General features: G+C 42.3%; 1 protein-coding gene across 14 annotated transcripts in view; it reads left to right on the top strand.

Moving 5' to 3' along the window:
- Window positions 1–4,721: 4,721 nt before the first annotated feature.
- Window positions 4,722–19,037, top strand: part of PICALM (phosphatidylinositol binding clathrin assembly protein) — a 102,685-nt gene continuing 88,369 nt past the window's right edge. For 4 of the 14 annotated variants that reach the window (XM_075546416.1, XM_075546409.1, XM_075546407.1 and 1 more), the window contains exon 1: window positions 5,451–5,891. In XM_075546416.1, coding sequence (XP_075402531.1) covers window positions 5,839–5,891 — 53 coding nt within the window. In that variant the 5' untranslated portion in view covers window positions 5,451–5,838. Of the gene's footprint in view, window positions 4,741–5,450; window positions 5,892–19,037 lie in introns of those variants that run through there. The other 10 variants (XM_075546408.1, XM_075546405.1, XM_075546406.1 and 7 more) reach the window with 4 other exon arrangements.

Raw genomic sequence — 19,037 nt, 5'->3', positions numbered from 1 at the left:
GATGACTCCTTCAGGACCAGTGATGAGAGTGGTGATGCCTGGAGGGTGAAGAGAATGTGGGGTAGAAAAGGGGAACTGATTACAAGAATCTATGTATAACCTCCTCCCTAGGGGATGGGCAGCAGAGAAGGCGGCAGGAGGGAGACGTCGGACAGTGTAACATATGACAAAATAATAATTTATGAATGATGAAGGGTTCATGACATAGGGGGGAGTGGGGATGGTGGGGGAAAATGAGCAGGCAATATTAAGGGCTCAAGTAAAAGGCAAATGTTTTGAGATTGATGATGGCAACAAATGTGCATATGTGCTTGACACAATGGATGGATGCATGGATTGTGATAAGAATTGTACAAGCCCCCAATAAAATGATTTTTTAAAAGTCATTGATATTTTGAGCAGAGAAATGACATGATTGCATTCCCTAACTCCCTCCCTCACACATCCCCCGGGACACACACACACACACACACACACACACACAAGCAGTGTGGACAATAGACTGTAATGCAAAAGAAGCAACAGGAGGTCCAATAAGAAAGCCATGGTTGTCACTCAGGGGAGCAATGATGGTGAACTGGATCAGAAAATATATGGAAGAGATAAAAAACAGGCAAATTTAGGATGTATTTTGAATGTGGAATTAACAGCATTTGAATGGTGGGGAGTAGAATCTGGAGACAGTGGCTCAAGCGAGCATGTACAAAGATCACTCTCAAGGTTGGCTGTTTTGTTTTGTTTTGTTTTTTTGCCAGAAGCACTTGGTAAATGAGGAATGCGTGTCAATGCCATGGGAAACAACCAGGTTATGAATCTGTATGTCTTGTGAAGGATCTTGAACAATTTCATAAAGTTGGGAAACATGGAAAAATTCTAAATACATAATCCATGAGCCATTTTTCATCACTTTTAAACATCATTTCTCTAACTGCAATCCTTTGGTCTTTAAAGTTTATTGTGATGTAAGATACGAACTATTTAAATGTACCACTATTGAGTCAGTTACAATTCATAGTGACTCTTTAGTATAGAGTAGAACTCCCCCCTTTGGGTTTCCAAGGTTGTAAATCTTTAGGGGCGTAGAAAGCCTCATATTTCTCTGTCAGAGCAGCTGGTGTTCTTGAACGGCTACCCTTCCAATTAGCAGTCCAATAGATAACCCACTATGCCATCAAAACTAAAACTAAACTCACTGCTGTCGTGTCAATTCTAACCTATAGAAACCCTGTAAGACAGTCTCTTTGGGTCTCTGATGAGCTCATTCCTCTCAGGTATTATTGACACATCATGAGCATTGCAACCAATGTTATAAAACAAAGTGGGTGTGGACTATTAAGTGGGGAACTAATCTACTCTATCAACTTTCACCCAGACTACAAAAAAAAAATCTTTTTAAAAAATAGACAATACGTAGCTTCCTCAGGTGCAGCATACTTTCTTCCCCCACTTACCTGGTTTCTTCTTTGTTGCCCCTTAAAGACTAGGATTTCTGTGAACAGTCACCATGTTTGTCTTGCATGATCTTTTATCTTACATCTAGCATTGTGTAACATATACTAGGTAGGAAAAACTACTTGTAGAATTAATTTAGTCTATATGGGGCAGTTGTTTCCAGTCATGGCTTAGGGGACCATGTAAAGACAGTGTGAATTTTTTAATCAGAGCAATCGGTTTTGCCATCTAGTACCTGTTGAATCTGGGGGATGTTATTGAATTTCTAAGACCCGTTTGTTTTACTTCTATTAAATGGAAACTATTTTCTAGGGTTACAATGATGACCGAATGGAAAAAATGCGGTGTTTCTAGTTTATAGAAAGCATAGCTGATGCAGACCTGGAGCAGATTGGCATTCATCAAATGTGACTATACCAATCATGGTCCAGGGCTGGAATCAGAGACTTGGAGAGGTTCTGGGAGCAGTTTCCGCAGCTGATTTGGGAGGCTGGGTTACTGCCAGGGCTGTGGAAGGTAGCACACATTCAAAGGAGCCCCATGAGCCACCACCTTTGAGTGACTCATTTCTGCTCTGGGCTCGGTAGGTGGCCTTTGTTTTCTAAGGGGGAGATGAGGTCTCCAGCAGGGCATCAAACCATCATTTTTGTAGTTCTGGCTATCATTCCAGTATAACCAAATCTTACAAATTTGGGGTCTATCCCAATTTCCCTTCATTGACTGAACTGGGAAACACTAGTTTGAAGCCCTGAAAAAAAACCAGCTGTAGCCACCCACGCCAAAATCTACCACATATCCTCTAATTTGGATAGCTTGGGAAATATCATGTGCGATTCAACTTTTCCCCTTAGCTCGGTTTGTGGTTCTGGTCTTTTATAAGTAATTAAAGTAATAGTACTTCAATTTGGTGATCAAAGGTAAGAACTGATGGCTTCCCTAATGTAACAGTATTCATTTCCTAAAATGGTACCTGCCATACAGTGGGTGTTCAGCATATATTTTTGAGTAGGTGAATGAATTATTGCGATCAGCCTGATACTCCAGACAATACTTATGAGGTAAACATGCTCTATGTTTGAAAAGGTGGGAGGGGCCCATCAAATGAGAGCATTGTCGTGATGGTATTGGAAGGAGTAATTACGTTTATTATTTCCTTCAGCATTCTCCTGCTCGTCTATTATGCATCACCCACAATAATAGCATAGACATATATCCATGCGCTCCAAGCTCATGTGAGGAGCATTCAAACGATTGGGAGGGGAAAAAAAGAGAAAACAGAAGGATACAAAAGATATGAGTCACAAAAGGAAACTGCTAGCGGCTTACTGGGGTATCAGACAACACGGCACATACAGGAATGGTATGGATGGAATGCATGTGGGTGCTGGTGAGAGATAAAGGTTCCTAGAGCAGTGGCTAAGCTTAGGCCAGACCATGAAGGGCCTTGTAGGCCAAACGAAGCTGATTTTGTTCTCTAAGGAAGCAATGGGAACCTACTGATGATTTTAATGATGGGCCTATGTTAATCTTGATGGAAAGAGACATTTGCGATCTAAAAAGATCTGGATTGGAGAGTAGATACAGTCTCATATCTTAGTGAAACTAGCTAAGAAACTGGATAATCTAGATGGGGAAGAGACAATGAGGGCTGGAATAAAGGCAACAGAAGTGATGTTAGAGAAGACAGGGTTGAGAGAGACAAGGAAGCTAAGACTGGATGAGGGACACAGAAGAGTAAGAGAGCTAGGAAGGAATCATAGGTTTCTGACTGGGGATTCCAGGCAGGCAGTGAGGTTATTAATGAAAACAGGAAAACAAACGACCAGGATGTATGAAGGTAGGCAAGGACAAGAGAAGTCCAGTTTTGACCATGTAGCACGTTTGAGGCCATCAGAAAAAGATGTTTTTGGAACAGACCAAAGAAATTAAAACACAAAGTATCTAGGATTGGTAAATCAGTAATTCTAGTCTTAGAATCAGTCCCGATTTTCCTCTAAATTCCTGTCTTTCAGTTAACAACTGTATATCAACAATCACAGAGTGTTTCCAAATTTAGGAACTTCTAAATATACCCTTTAAGAAAAAGTACAGTGAGGTTTCTAACAAAAGCTATTTTTGTTAATAGGTGAACATGCTCAAAATTATTTGCACAAAGGTGGTCTGTAATAACCTCAGTGGCAAAAGTTCACGTGAAATATTCCTAGAAGGCCCCTCCTAACAGTATAGTAAGTCGCTGCTCTTTCCTTGAAGTAACTTTTGCATTTCCCTGAAAGTTTACATGCGTAGCTATCTAAGCGCGGGTGGGCCAGTTAGGTTAGATAGACCACATTGGTAACTGATTCAGGGGACTCCTTAGGACGCATGGTTGAGAACATGTTTTGAGAACTGGGTCAGTCCACTGCCCAGGAATATGGGGCAGCAAGTTGGGCACTAAAACACTGATGGACTGCAGCTGCATTCAAGAGTCATTCCGTTTTTGTGATTACAGTTTGGGACTGGCTTGACATGAATGTAGCCAGCTGGTTTAAGAACTTTATGTTCTTGGCAAAAGCATGGTGCTACAGACCTTCACCAGCCAGAGTGGGGATAAAAACGACGGGGAAGATGAGGGGACTACCCAATACGATATGCTACAGAGAACGTTAAATATTAGCTTTGCGTGTTTCGGGAGCCACCAGATTGACGCACAGTACTGTGGAGTTGGCTGGCAGATGGTGCACACAGACCTTCTCTTGAGTATGTTAGCATTTCATTTGAAACCAGTGAGATTTCATGGCCATGTAACATGCATAGCGACTTTAAAATTTATTCACAAACCTAGCTTCAATGTTGGCCCTAATAAAATTTATAAGAAGCTTTTAACAGGTTTTCTGGATCTCTCGGAACAGATTCCCAGGATACAGTAGTTCCTCAAAAAAGTCCACAGGGCAGTGCCAATGTCTTCCTATCCCTGAAAGTCTAGCTCCCCTAGCAAGAGGAAAGAGGCCAGAGAGAAGAAAGAGTAACCCAAGAGGGATGCAGGTAGTGATGTCTCATTCTTTGAATGGGGTTTCTCCATTTACCACCGCACTTCCTTCTATGGTCTGGACCTTTAATCACCACAGCAGACAGCCTTGTAGGGTCACGCTAATCGCTATTGACATCATCCTACTACTTCCCTTTTCAAATTCCAGCGAAGCTATGCGTTTCCTGTCCTGGTTGACACTCTCGAGAATGAACACCGGCCTGTTAGGATCTAAATTTATCCAGGCAGCAACGTGTCGAGTTTTCAGAGATAAACAAAAACAGGTGATGTTTCCAAAGCCACCCCGGGAGAGGTGCAAACCCTTCTGAGCGAAGCAAGCAGGGGCAGCTTCCAGTTTCCGATTGGGGCGAGGCCTGCGGCAGGTTCCAAAATCCTTTTCCTTCGCGCCACGAGGCCGGCTTCGGGGGTGTCCCCGAAACCCATTCCTGCGTCTGCTGGGACAGTCCGGTGGCTGCCTCCTTTCCGGGAGGAGCCGGGCCCGCCAGCTGCCCCTCCTCTTTGTCAAGCCGCGGGTTTCCGCCCGGGGCAGAAGGGCACCCCCGGGGGCGGGGGGTGGGGGATGCCAGCGGGGTGACCCCGACTGCCCGCAGCGCAGCGCTCCCGGGGCGCCAGCCGAGCGTCGCCCCGCCCTCCCCTCTGTGACCCCCGCGGACCCAGCCTCCGGAGACCTGTTGGCAGCGCGTCACGTGACGCGGCCGGCGCGCGCTCCCCCGGGTGGGCCTCCTGTTGCGCCCGCCGGGCGGGTTCCATCACGCAACGCGGGCGCCGCCCCGCTCTCCCCTCGCCGAGCGAGCGAGCGAGCGAGGGCGGGCGGGCGGACGTCCAGCAGGGAAGGGAAGGGAAGGGAAGGGAAGGGAAAAGGGGCGGGAGGAGAGCGAGCGCGAGGCTGGGGGGGGGAGGGGGAAGGGGGGGGCGGCGCCCGAGTCACGTGACCTGGGGGCAGCCCGGAAAGCTCCGAGGAGGAGCCTGGCGCCGCCATTTTCCTGCAGCTGCCTGTCCCTCTTGCCCTGCCCGGCTCCAGCTGACCAGGGGAAGGGGTGGGCTGAGCTGAGGCGGGGGCAGGGCAGTGCCCGACACCGCGCCCGACCCCGCGGGTGACACGAGTCGGTTTCCTCCGGGCTGGGTGGCAGCGCGCGGCCTTGAGCCCCGCCCCAGGCCGGCAGGCGGGGAAGGAGCCGGTGGGGGGTTAAGGGGGTGCGGTGGGGGGTGGGGACCCTCCGGCTCTTGGGGGTCCCAGTCCCCGCCGGCTGCCGAGGAGAAAGGGGTGGCGGAGGAGCCGCCGAGATGTCCGGCCAGAGCCTGACGGACCGAATCACCGCCGCCCAGCATAGTGTCACCGGCTCCGCCGTGTCCAAGACAGTATGCAAGGCCACGACCCACGAGATCATGGGGCCCAAGAAAAAGCACCTGGATTGTGAGTGAAGCCGAGCGCGCCCCCCGCCCGCCCCCCCCACCCCGGCCCGCGGTCGCGCTGCTCTCCGCCGGCCGCCCCCTCCCTGCGGCTCCTCGGGCCCAGCGGGGGCTCGGCTCGCCGGGCCGGGGGCTCTCTGCTGCCATCACACCTGCCTCCGCGGCTTCCGTCCCCCCGCGGCCCGGCCTTCGGCGCTGACAAGCCCCTCCCTCCCCGTTCCCAGGAGACCCCCGCTCGCCCCCCTCGGGGCGCCACCCCACCCGTCACCCCGACCCCTGGCCTCCGCGCTCGGCGCCTAGCCCCCAGCCTCCCGCCGCCCAGCGCCCTCCGGGCCGGCCGGTGCTGCCTGGCTGCTTCGCCGGGCGCCTCCCATTGTTCCCCGCCGCGGTGTCGGGTTTGGGCTCCGCGGTCCGGATCCCGGTGGCTCCGCACCCGGATCCCGGTGGCTCCTCGCCGCCAGCCTCTCCCCGCTTCCTGCCCGGCTTTCCTTTCTACCGTCTCCCCAGCCCGCTGGAGTCGCCTCCCAGCTCCGGGAAGTTCCTGCGTTCCTTTGAAAGGATTGTACCCACCGCCCGACTTGTACCTCCCATTACTTTCTTTGTGGGAGTGAAAGTCAGGGCGTTCAGAACCAGACTCTCAGTGGGATGGAGGGAGAAGCTTTGTGAAAAGTTAGCCTATCCGCTTGTGGCCGGTGGGATTTCATCAGTGCATTGTCGGTGCTTTGGGCTGAGATGTGACTGTCAGACTCCCCACGCCCCCACTTTCCCCCCCTCAGATGGAAATGAATTTATGGAAAAAGGGTTTCTTAATGCTGGTACCAGTTCCTGGCACCGTTAAGCCTGGCGGTTTGAATTTAGAAGCTTGCTATTGGAATTCAAAATGGATTCAAAATCAAATTGATCTGCAAATCGCATACGATTCTTAAAAAGCAGTGGCAAACGATCTTTTTCGCTTTACGGATAATGAGTTTAGAGCCCATTTTATGCTGGATGCGTTATAGGGATCCAGCTTTTTCAGTCTGGCAACATCTCGCTCCAGTCACTCAATTACATAGTTCCTAGACCCGGCGCAGCAGCGGCCCGTCGGGCTCGCCGCGGTCGGAGCCCCTGGACCGGCAGGAGGCGGTGCGGGCAGTCAGCTCTCGGGAGCTGTGCCGCCGCGCCAACCGTGGAGTCCAGATCCACTCGGCCCCAGTGCTTTTTTGGGTTATTTTGTTTGTGTGTTTGTCTGGGCGGGGCAGGAGGGATTAGCACTAACTCCTCCCAACTTTTTCCAACCTGGATGCCACCTTCTCCGCTCTCCCTGGCCTCGGGGTACAAAGCTCAGCGGAGCACCCAAGGTTGGACTCCCCGGCGCTTCGGCCGGAACCGTCTCAGGGGAAAGCAGGGACATGAACCCGGTGTTAGATTCCCTTTTTTAAAATGACTTCTGGACTCGCCAGCGGGCTGCCATCCGCCGCGAAAGCTACTTGGCGTTACTGTTCGAAACAAGAGGGAGCATGTACTAAGGGAATTAACTGTCAGGACTCCTGTTTTGATTGCTCGGTTGGACTGTGGTTGTAAGGTTTGCGTTAAAAAATGTACAAAATATGAATTCTTTCAAGATAATGTACTCACGAAGTGTTGTTAGAACAATTTGTTGCTACAGACAACAAGCTCATTATTCGTTGTGATTTGTTCTTCCGTGGTGGAAAAGTTTTTTTAAAAAAGATCATTACTGCTTGGTTTTCTTTGCTATCCGGGTCTTGCCAGCAAGTAAATTCTTATTCCTAGTGTTTAGAGAATGCAGACTATATTTAAAGGGTGACATTTCTAACTGACAGGAAATTTATGAAAATGCTTTGGAAGCCAAAGTGATATTTTGATTATCTGTCAGTTTTGAGTAGACACAAACTTTTTACTTCCCCTTTAATGATTACTTAAAGTCAGCAATTTTCTGGTTTGCCCTACCTCTTGCGCTAGTCACTTTATTATTATTATTGATTTTTTAAAGGATAAGTTGGGGGAGGGATGGATTGAGAACGTGTTTGTGCCTGTGTTAACTGTTTAATTCTTCCCTCAATACAAAACGGTAAATTGTAGCAAGAATAGATAATAGCTTTTAAAAGTCCTTCTAGACTTTTGTCTTATTTTAAATGTAGCAGCAATTCTTTTTAAAGCTTTTCCAAGAAAGACAGAAAATAGGTTACAGTGAGGATATATTTGTCTATGGCTTTATAAAGGTTAGCCTTTTCTGTCAGAGTAGCTGTCAAAGCTGATACTTCAGAGGCTAATACACATCCGTGTTTCTTTTCCTGAGAGGCTAATACACATACGCGTTTCTTTTCCTGACCACTGCTGTGTGTATGTAAGTTCCAGACTTCTCTAGAGCGTGGCCGTTCCTGGGACTGCTTGGCTGGTTTTTGTCAGTCTACATGAATAAGGTGCCACGCGTTACTCCTTAAAACAGTGGTTCTCAACCTTCCTCAGGCCGCAACCCTTTAATACAGTTCCTCATGTTGTGGTGACCCCCCAACCATAACATTATTTTTGTTGCTACTTCATCACTGTCATTTTGCTACTGTTATGAATTGGGTGACCTCTGTCACAGGGTGGTTCCACCCCACCCCCGTTGAGAACCACTGCTTTACAGTGAGGTTTTAAAATAAATACCTTAAAGCTACTTTGACTGCATTGTTGCTTAAAATACCTATGCAATTGTAAGTAGTTCTCACAAATGAGATTTATTTTAAGTAAATTCTGACCAATGAGTGGTTTAACTAAATGTCTGCCTCCCACATGCACTTGAACTTAAGTTTGAGGAAATTTTCCACAGACAGCCCTTGGTACTGACACCATGAACTTTAGGTTTTAATTTAAAGGCCTATCATTTAAAATATTTTTAGGATTTATTTTTTTAATGGTTCAAAAAACTAAGTTCTACAAAGTGGAACTTTAATAAAAACTTTATTTTAAAAATATCAGTATTTGACATAGATGTGCTGTTTTTCTTTAAAGTATGGAGGTGGTTTGGGGGCACTTGGTTGCACACTGTCTTTTGTCTACATTATATACTTACTAAGAAAGTTGTTTTGCTTTCCTCTTACAGGTGTCAGTGGTTAACAGTGCTAAGTCATGTCCTTAGTGTGAAAAGAGTTGTGAAACTTGAAGCATATTTGCAAAAGTAAACATGCTTTGCATTTAACTTAATGCCTCTAGTGGTCATACTTAAATAGAAGACTAGCAGCCCTTGTATTTGAAAGTCTTTCGTTTGCCTGGCATTTATTAACCATTATCTCCTTTAGTTCAGTGGGCTGTGGGAAAGGGCCAGCCAGAATGCATAGATACTTACATCTTACTCCATTTAAGGAAGAAAACCAAAGCAAACTCATTGCCTTTTAGGTGATCTCGATTTATATCGACCATATAGAACAGGGTAGAATTCCCCCTGTGAGTTTCCAATAAGGTAACTCTTTATGTGACCTGTGACCTCCGTCCAGGAGTGACTGGTGCTTTTGAATTGTTGACCTTGTGGTAGCAGCCCCATACGTAACCACTATGCTACCAGGTGTAGAATGCTTAAATTAATTCATTATGATGGAAGTATAGACAAAACACGATTTTAAAAATTTATAAATTTTAGTAAATTAAGATATGAAAATCTGGGCTATCTCTGATGATCTCCTTTTATATTCTTATTATACATTAAAATTTTATTATCCTTGGTCATATACTTGGTGGCATGTTTTGTTGAGCTGTATTTATGTTTATGGTTATAGTGGCTCCTTTTTAAACATGCAAATTTTCTTCTCTTACCAATGGTGCTTCATTTCAATCACCAGTTTTCTTACATATTTTAAAGCAGAAACAAGATCAAGTGGTTACTAGGTATCCATTTGAGTTTATCACTCTGTAGACACCACTTGGGCCTTTGTGTTTTGGGAACTGGTGTACCAGTACCAGTTGCCATCCAGTGGACTCCAACTCCAGGTTCCTCATGTGTATCAGAGTACAACCGTGCTCCTTGAGGTTTTCAGCAGCCGATTTTCCAGAAGTCAATCCCTGGGACCATCATCTGTGGGTGAACTTAAAACTGCAGTTTTAGGCTAGCCCACACTCCTTAACTGTAATACGTGGGGACTCCTGCACAAATGTAATACCGTATATACTGTTCTGTTTCTCAGGAATGTAAGGGTGTCAAAGTAATTGTGGAAAATTGGAATTAAAAGATAGGTAATTTTCCCACAATGTTATTGAAGTCCCCTTGTATTTATAGAAAAGGGGACATTTACGGTTAGGCTTCTATGGTGGAAAACATGGTTAATATTAGACTTTTGACATCTGTTTTCAATCTCTGTGACTAAACAAAAACAAAAAAAAAACACCAAAGAAAAAGCCAAGGAAAACTCACTGCCATTGAGTCTCCTCTGTAGTAATGGCCCTGTAGGACTGAGTAGAACTGCCTTTGGGGGTTTCTGAGCCTGAAACCTGTAAAGAAGCAGAAAGCAGCCTTACCTTTCTCTGCCTGATGGACGACTGACCTTGTATTTTGCTGCCCAATTAAAAACCCACCATGCCACCAAAGTCTTACAATCCTTATAGCAGTGCTCTTCTTATGTTAACTTTCAGTGCCCTTTTAGATAATATTTTATATATGTGAATAATTTTTGGAGGGGTCTTTGAATTTAAAGTTAAGGGTGGCAGGTAAGAAGTGAAACACTTCATATGAACAGACGGCTTTTTATCTCGTTTGATTTATGAAGTACATGTTGAAAATTCTTCATTTGATGTCTACAAAACATAATCTTTGGCATTGCTTTACGTATTATTTAATATATTTAAGGTGAAAGTTCACTAAAATGCACAGAAAATATTTGTTCTGTTTTCTGAAGTTTAAAATTGATTTGTCTCCTTATTCCCTAAAATCAAAGAAGCTAGAAAAATAAACTTAAAGGCTACTTGGCAAGAAATTGGAACTACGAAGTAGGGTTAGACTACTTTTAAAGTAAAGACCTGGTATCTGCTCTCCCTGCTATTTTGGTGGCTAGAGGGACACTTCCGTTGCTTTGTGTTCTGTCTCCGTGCGTATTTCCTGTTAAAATGATTTTTGTACATTTCTCTGGAGAATTGAAATCTGAGTTGACCTTTCAGAGTTTTGTACATTCACTGTGTCTGTGGTTCTTTTCTGATTCATTGTGTATGTGATTCTACATTCCTTTGCCATTAAATTTGATTAATAATATTTCTATAAAAGGAAATTTTGATAAACCTAAACCTTTGTATTGAAAATTATATTATGTTTCATAATTTTAATTTATCAGATTACCAGACTATCAAGGGGTTCTTAAGTTATTTAGGTATGTAGATAATAACACTTATAGCTAGACATGTTCTTTGTGCTTCTGTCTAGGTTGATATTAACCAAAATATGTGTTCATTTTGTACTATTTTTTAGTATAGCTTTATAATGCTTAGTATAATATTTACTGTAAACATTTGTTAACTTGTTTATTCCTTCTAATAATCCTATTCCTGTTAATAACCCTCTGAGATTTTTCATGTCCATTTTCCTGCAGAAGAAACTTTTCTGATAAGTTAAACAATTCATCCACGAGTACACAGCAATGAGGGAAACTGGGATTTGAAGCAGGTATTCTGAAGGCAGAGACTGTGCTTTCATCCCAGAATGACATTTTACATAAATGCGTTTTTTTTTCTGTTCCAGAAAACTGAACAAACTATTATCCATTTATTCATGGTGTTAGTTCTGAAAGTGTAATTCAGGGACTTTTGGGTTCCCAGAACCCTTTTCACGTGCTTTGGAAGGACAAACTGGATTCCTATACTAAGATGTCATTTGCCTGTTTTTCATTCTTTTGTGAGGTGATAGTACAGGTTCTCTATAATCGATGTGGTATTGCAGCAGATTAAATGTAGAAGTAAATGTGAGAATCCAGCTTTCATGTGTTAAGCCAGTAGGGGTTCTGATTTGCAAAATTGTAAAGCAGGACTTTTTAAATGCTTATTTTGAAAAATGATTTTTCATGAAAAATGTTAACACAGGTGTGTGTACATTATTTAAAAATGAATTAATAGTTAAAATTTTTCTTACTCTTAATTTCTAGCTATAATTCTCAATGTAGAAAACCCATATAAGCAAAGTCTTTTTGGGATCCCTGCTAGAAGTGTATAGGTTCCGAGACCAAAAAGTACAAGGTAGATAGCAGGCTGTGGCTAGATGTTTGTGAGCAGTGTCCACCTGCTTAGCACTTCTGGTATTTAGTTCCATGCTAGTGGATTGAGATCAGTTTATTTAATTCTTCAGAACTGAAGTCTCAGGAAAACTTATTACCATCTATAGTTCTTGAACAAGAAAGATTAAAGCCCTCTGATTGGTAGAATAATTTGCATGGGAACATTTGGTTTCTTTTTTCATATAGACTGTGATTTTGACAATAGTGGGCAAGGGGAGAGAGCAGTTCATGTTTTATTTGAGGGAGAGTCCCAAGTGGCTGTGTGAAATCATTCTATGATGGACCTGACTCAGGGAAGAAAGGGCATCTCTCTGTATTGTAGTTTTGGGAGTTTAAAAGTGACCGTGAAAAATAAATAGATAGAGACAGAGAGAGGTGATCATGAGCTGGAACTGAACTGGAGTGAATTTGATCTCGAGGAAGCTTAGAGGTAAGAGGAACAAAATCAGAATGAAAATGATTGCTCTAGGGGAGAGTCTGTAGCTGATGAGACAAGAGGTGCTTAGAGATCTTAAGAGATCCTTTAATTCCAAAAGGAGTCTGTCGGTGGCACAAATGGCGGTGTGCTAGTCTCTTGAACTGATAAGTTAGTGGCTTGAACTCATCCAGAAGTGCCTTGAAGAAAGGTCTGCTGATCGTTTGCTACTGACCACAGCCTTGGAAACCTTATGGAGTACACATCTGTGCATACCTTGGGTATCTAGGAGTCCGAATTACCTAACATGATGATAATGGTTTGGTTTGCTAAGGTTCAAAGTAATTTTGGATTTGATTTGATGGAACAGTGACCCACATTTTAGAGAGCATTGAGCAAATCATGTAGCATAATACTTTGATTATGTCATGCTGTTAACTAGATTGGAAGGAATGTGCAGTGTGACTTGGAGACTGCTAGGGACAAAAAGAATCTAACAATATTTAAATATCTTCTCCAAGGACCTTATAAAGTCCTGTATTAATGGGGACTCACCCATTTGTTCACAATTTTTAAGTTAATTAATTTTTCTCATCCAAGCTCTTCCTCACTAGCCAGTTGTCTTAAAGTAGGTTCCTAACTCCAAACCTACTGGCCCTTTGCACATAACCATACCCTGGACACAAAGTGTCTCCCTCATGCCAATGTCAAAACAGATTCCTCCTTTGTAAGTCTTCTTCTTTTAAAAAAAAATCATTTTATTAGGGGCTCATACAACTCATCACAATCCATACATACATTAATTGTGTCAAGCACATTTGTACATTTATTGCTCTCATCATTCTCAAAACATTTCCTCTCCACATAAGCCCCTGGCATCAGCTCCTCATTTCCCCACCTCCCTCCCTGCTCCCCCTTCCCTCATGTACCCTTGATAATTTATAAATTATTATTGTGTCATATCTTACACTGACCGAAATCTCCCTTCACCCACTTTTCTGTTGTCTGTCCCCAGGGAGGAGGTTATATGTAGATCCTTATAATCGGTTTCCATTCTCCACCCCACCCTCCCTCCACCCTCCTGGCATCGCCACTCTCACCACTGGTCCTGAAGGAATCATCCGCCCTGGATTTCCCGTGTTTCCAGTTCCTATCTGTACCAGTGTACATCCCCTGGTCTATCTAGATTTGTAAGGTAGAATTGGGATCATGAGAGTGGGGGGTGAGAGGGTGGGGAGGAAGCATTAAAGAGCTAGAGGAAAGTTGTATATTTTATTGTTGCTACACTGCACCCTGACTGGCTCCTCCCTGCGACCTTCCCGGAAGGGGATGTCCAATTGCCTACAGATGGGCTTTGGGTCTCCACTGCGTACTCCCCGTCGTTCACAATGATAAGATTTTTTTGTTCTGGTGATGCCTGATGTAAGTCTTCTTTAAGCTAACTTGTTTAACACTTTAACTTAGCCTCCTTTTTAAAAGCATTACTGAAAAATTCCCCCTAGTTCAATCAGGATGTTGTTACCACCATGTAAAGTTTATACTTTTTTTAACCTGTAGTTACTCTCACACTTTCATACATGCTTTGGGTGCATCTGTGTTTTCATTGTAGAACAGGAGTAGTTGTCTTTATGGTGTTGTACCTTTTCCTAACATACTTAGTCAATGATCTTGTGACTACTTGGTAAATATTGAATGGGCCATTAGACAATCTCCCTATATACCACACACTATTCCTTGAATAACCTTAAGACGTAGTTTAGAGATCTATTCAAGTAGTTTTTTTTTAATACATTTAATATAATTTTTGTGACATTTATCTTAGTAGTAGTGAATAATTAATCACCTGGTTATAAATTTATATATAAAGTCAATCATTTGTATTGGTAAAACCATTTTAACAAATTACTTTGTGTTTTATGGAACTCATTAGCATTAAGAGTTTAGCTTGTTATATGTTAGGTGTTTTCCAGAATTATTGTAACTACCACACAGAAAGAAAAAGTTAGATATAGCCGCTCAGTTTGAGAACTAGAATGAACATCTTGGTGACATTTTTGGAAGCTATAAATTTAATTTTAAAAACTAAATGTGTCCAGAAACAGATTTGAAATGCTTATCAAAGCTGCATCCATGTGCAACATCAAGGGTGCACATTATCATGTATGTTAAGTACATATTTGTGCCTCCAAGAGTATTACTATATGGTAGACACAGTTTACATATAAGAAAAGATAAAGTATACTCATTATCTCCATTTTGCCAAAATTCAGAACAAAAAAAGCCATTTTTATAAGTCTCAGTAAGTGTGGAGTAAGGGCAGGAGCGGTGATAACTAACTGGTGTGGTGGTGGGAATAGTCTAATAGGAGAACTAAATCTATATTAGTTTTCCCCAAAGGGTCCGTCTAGGAAGCTGTAAAAGCAGATACCTTTGCTTTATCTTGGATTAAGGGGTGTAGTACAAAAGTTTTTTATTGCCAGGGGATGCTGAGTAATTTTTTTTTCCCTTCCCTGTAAAGAGGAAGGGTAAGCCAATATGTTTGGGAGCCTATGATTGAAATCATTAGACTCAGATGATTCCAGGGACCAGTGAAATTGCTGAAAATTTTAATCCTTGGAGTTCTAGCAGCGATTTCAGGAATTGGACTGGTATTTGCTTGTTACTTGAAAACGCCTCAGGGTTCCCAAATGTTTTGTTTAACAGTAGTGGAGGGATTGAAGCTATAGACAGTTTTATGCAACAAATCCTGAGTGCGGCAAGTGTTGGAGTTACTAATATTCAGAGGGCAAAGTCCAGTCAATGTGGCTTCCTTCGTATCTACTGGACCAGATAAATTCAAAGCACAGTAGTCTGTCAGAAGGCTAAGGCTATGACAACTTTTTTTTTAATTGCAAAGGGGGGATACTCTTGATAGATGTTCTCTGAAGACACACGTGATTAGGGAGCTTATTAAGAAGAAGTTTTTAGGAAATAGGAAATGGCATTGGTTGCTTTGAATAATTTTTTCTTATCACAATACTGTACTTTTGTTCATTCATCAAGGGGAGCAAAGGTTATCCTTTGAGAATTTTGTTGGGAAACCTTACCCCTATCAACCCTATAACTCCCGTATTCCTGTTCCCCAAACTCAATTGAAAAGGAACAGGATTTGAGTTCTGTGAAGACCCCCAAACTACTATTGATGTGCTTGGTAAATCAGTGAGCGCAGAATTCTTTGGGGGAAGAGGGTTATTGAGAAGGAAACACTGCCGTTCGAAGTATGTAGACTTAGGTTGAGGGTGTAGAGGAACAATACGCTGCCCATGTTAATATTTTTATTTTGTATAGTTTTCTATGATTTTGTAGCAGAACTTATGCACTGTACTCTTTTATAAATTTTGAGGAAACGAAGGTTGTGTGTGTTTAAAATTTTATGTGCTGGTAATAGAGTTAGTTAACTTTTTGTATGTAGATGCACCATATTTTAGATATATTTAATGTGTGAAAATCTTCAGCCATTAATGTATGAAAGAGCTTCAGAAAGTCATGGAAAGATTTCTTTATATTTTAAGTTAATTTTCAGCAAACTTTTTGAAGTCCCTTATATGTTCAGAAAGTAAAAGTGTGGTGTGGCATTTGCATTTGAGATGCTCGATAAGCGTTTTTATACTCTTTGAATATTGCTTAATTTCATTCATACATGATTCTGATTGATTTAAAACATTAATCAGATTGGTTAACTAATCTGAAGGCAATATGAAAAAGGTTACTGTGAGATGAAGTGGTTTAAAAAATATTTTTAGATATAATTCACAAAAAACGTAAAACAAAATTCACCAATTTGAAGTGCACAATTTGTGCTTTCTCTTTTATTTAGTCTATTGTGCAGTCATCCCCATTATGATTCTAGAATACTTACAGCTTTTTCAAAAGGACATCACTTTCCATCTCCCTTACTTCCAAACATTAGCAACCATAATTACCTTAAACTTTGGATCTACCCATTCTGGGCTTTTTATTATACTTATTTTGGGATTTCCAACGTGTAGCCTTTTCTGTCTTCCATAATGTCTTCAAGATTTTTGCTTGTTGTAGCATTTTTGTTTCCTCATTCCTCCTTATTGGCACATATGATGAAGCTTCAAAAAGTTGGTGTAAAAATTTGATTACCTTTTTTCCCCAAGAAAACAGTAGGACTTATGGAAAGCGCAAGAACGTTAAACGGGCAATCGGAGCTGTCCAGTGTCTGGAGCCCATCCACCCCAAGTGCTGTTATCTTTAAATTTTGTTTTCCACAGACATTTGGAAGCACCTTTGTGATATTCTACTGTATGAAATATGCCACGTTTTGAAAACATTTCGGTTTTCTTTTTGCTATTGTGAATTTTGCTGGCAGGAGCATTAGTTATTTCAAGTTTTTATGTGAATATATTTTCAGTTTTCTTGAGTATGTATACTCAAAAATAGAATTGCATGTTCATATAATTTTAGCGTTTAAATTTTTAGGAATTTGTCACTTTTTTGCAGTAGCTACATGCATAATTTTACATTTCCATCAGTAATATATGAGAGTTCTCATTTTCCCAAAACTTGCATAGCACTTTTTAAATGCCCATTTAAGAAAAACAGCAACAAAAATATATAAGATTATAGCTATCCTAATAATCCTAATTTATAAAATTATAGCTCCACTATCCTAATACTCCTCATCCTGGTGATGAATAAGTACCCTGGGTACTATGAATAGCTATCATGCTGGGTTGGTAAACAAACGCTCAAAGTTCAGGTTTGCCTAGGGGTACCTCAGAAGAAAGACCTGGTGATTTATTTCTGAAAAATCACCCACAGAAAACCCGGTGAAGCACAATTCTCCTGTGATCTAAATTTTCAGTCAGCTATATAATATATATGGGGGTTACCATCGATTGAAATCAGTTCCCTGGCAACTGGTATTAGTGGTGCGTGTGAAGTATCCCATTCCAATTTTAGTATTGATTGTCTTAGTGACTAATAATGCTGAGCACCTTTTTATGTTGATCATATTCTTAATGCTAGAAAAGTTCTTTGTCTTATGGATATTTATATATTCTGGAAACGCTTATTAAATGTATTATTTTAAAATCCAACCCCCAACCCTATTTCATGGATCCCACCCCCCTGTTAATAATGCCCTTTGATGCATACGTTTTTAATTTAGATGAGGTCTAATTTTTTTTCCCCTTTGGTTGCTTGTGCTTTTGGTGTCTCTTTTAAAATAAATCATTTTATTGGGGCCTCTTACAACTCTTATCACAATCCATCCATCCATCCATTGTGTCAAACACATTTGTACATTTGTTGCCATCATCATTCTCAAAACATTTTCTTTCTACTTGAGTCCTTGGTATCAGCTCCTCATTTTCCCCCTCCCTCCCTCCCTCCCTCCCTCCCTCCCCCACCCACCCTTCCTCTCCACCCCGCTCCCTCATGAACCCTTGATAATGTATAAATTATTATTACTTTGTCATGTCTTACACTGACGTCTCCCTTCACCCACTTTTCTGTTGCCCATCTCCCAGGGAGGAGGTTATATGTAGATCCTTGTGATCAGTTTCCCCTTTCTACCCAACCTTCCCTCCACCCTCCCAGTATTGCCACTCTCACTACTTGTCCTGAGGGGTTCATCTGTCCTGGATTCCCTGTTTCCAGTTCCTAAATGTACCAGTGTACATCCTCTTGTCTAGCCGGATTTGTAAGGTAGAATTGGGATCATGATAGTGGGGGCCGGGGGAGGAAGCATTAAAGAACTAGAATAAAGTTGTATGTTTCTTTGTTGCTACACTGTACCTGACTGGCTAGTCTTCTCCCCATGACCCTTTTGTAAGGGGATGTCCAGTTGCCTGCAGATGGGCTTTTGGTCCCCAACCCGCACTCCTCCTCATTCACAGTGATTTGATTTTTTTGTTCTTTGATGCCTGATACCTGATTCCATCCATGCTTTTGGTGTCTTATTTAAGAGACCCCACCCAAACCAAGCTGATGTCAGGTGGATTCTGACTCATAATTATGCTAAAGGACAGAGTAGAACAGCCTTTCAGTATTTCCAGAGTTGTAAATTTTTGTGGAACCGGACTGTATGGGAACCAGAGCTAATGGTTGTTTCAAACTACTGACTGGTTCACATCTGAGCTCGTGAACCTCTGCACCACTGGAGTAGACTGCCTTGTATAGTTAAGATATTGTTGCTTCATCCAAGAATATGTAGGTATATATTTATGCTGTCTTTATAATACTGCCTCTTACCTATACATCTTTGATGAATTTTGAGTCAATTTTTGTATTCAGTGTGGAGAACGAAGGTGTTGCTAGGAAACATGGGTATTTGTGTTTTCCTTCTCCTTTGAAATTTTTTTCATGGCTTGTCCTTAAAAATTTGGAAGTAAAGGTACCATGTGATCCAACAATCCCAATACTTGGTGTGTATCCAAGAGGAAAAAAGCCATGAAATGAATAGGCGTATTTCCACTTACCGTATATGCTTGTG

The sequence above is a fragment of the Tenrec ecaudatus genome, chromosome 4 (genome assembly GCF_050624435.1).
Source record: "Tenrec ecaudatus isolate mTenEca1 chromosome 4, mTenEca1.hap1, whole genome shotgun sequence".
Classification (NCBI taxonomy): Eukaryota; Metazoa; Chordata; class Mammalia; order Afrosoricida; family Tenrecidae; genus Tenrec; species Tenrec ecaudatus.
The sequence above is the reverse complement of the archived record's forward strand: the minus strand, read 5'-3'. Positions and strand labels throughout refer to the sequence as shown.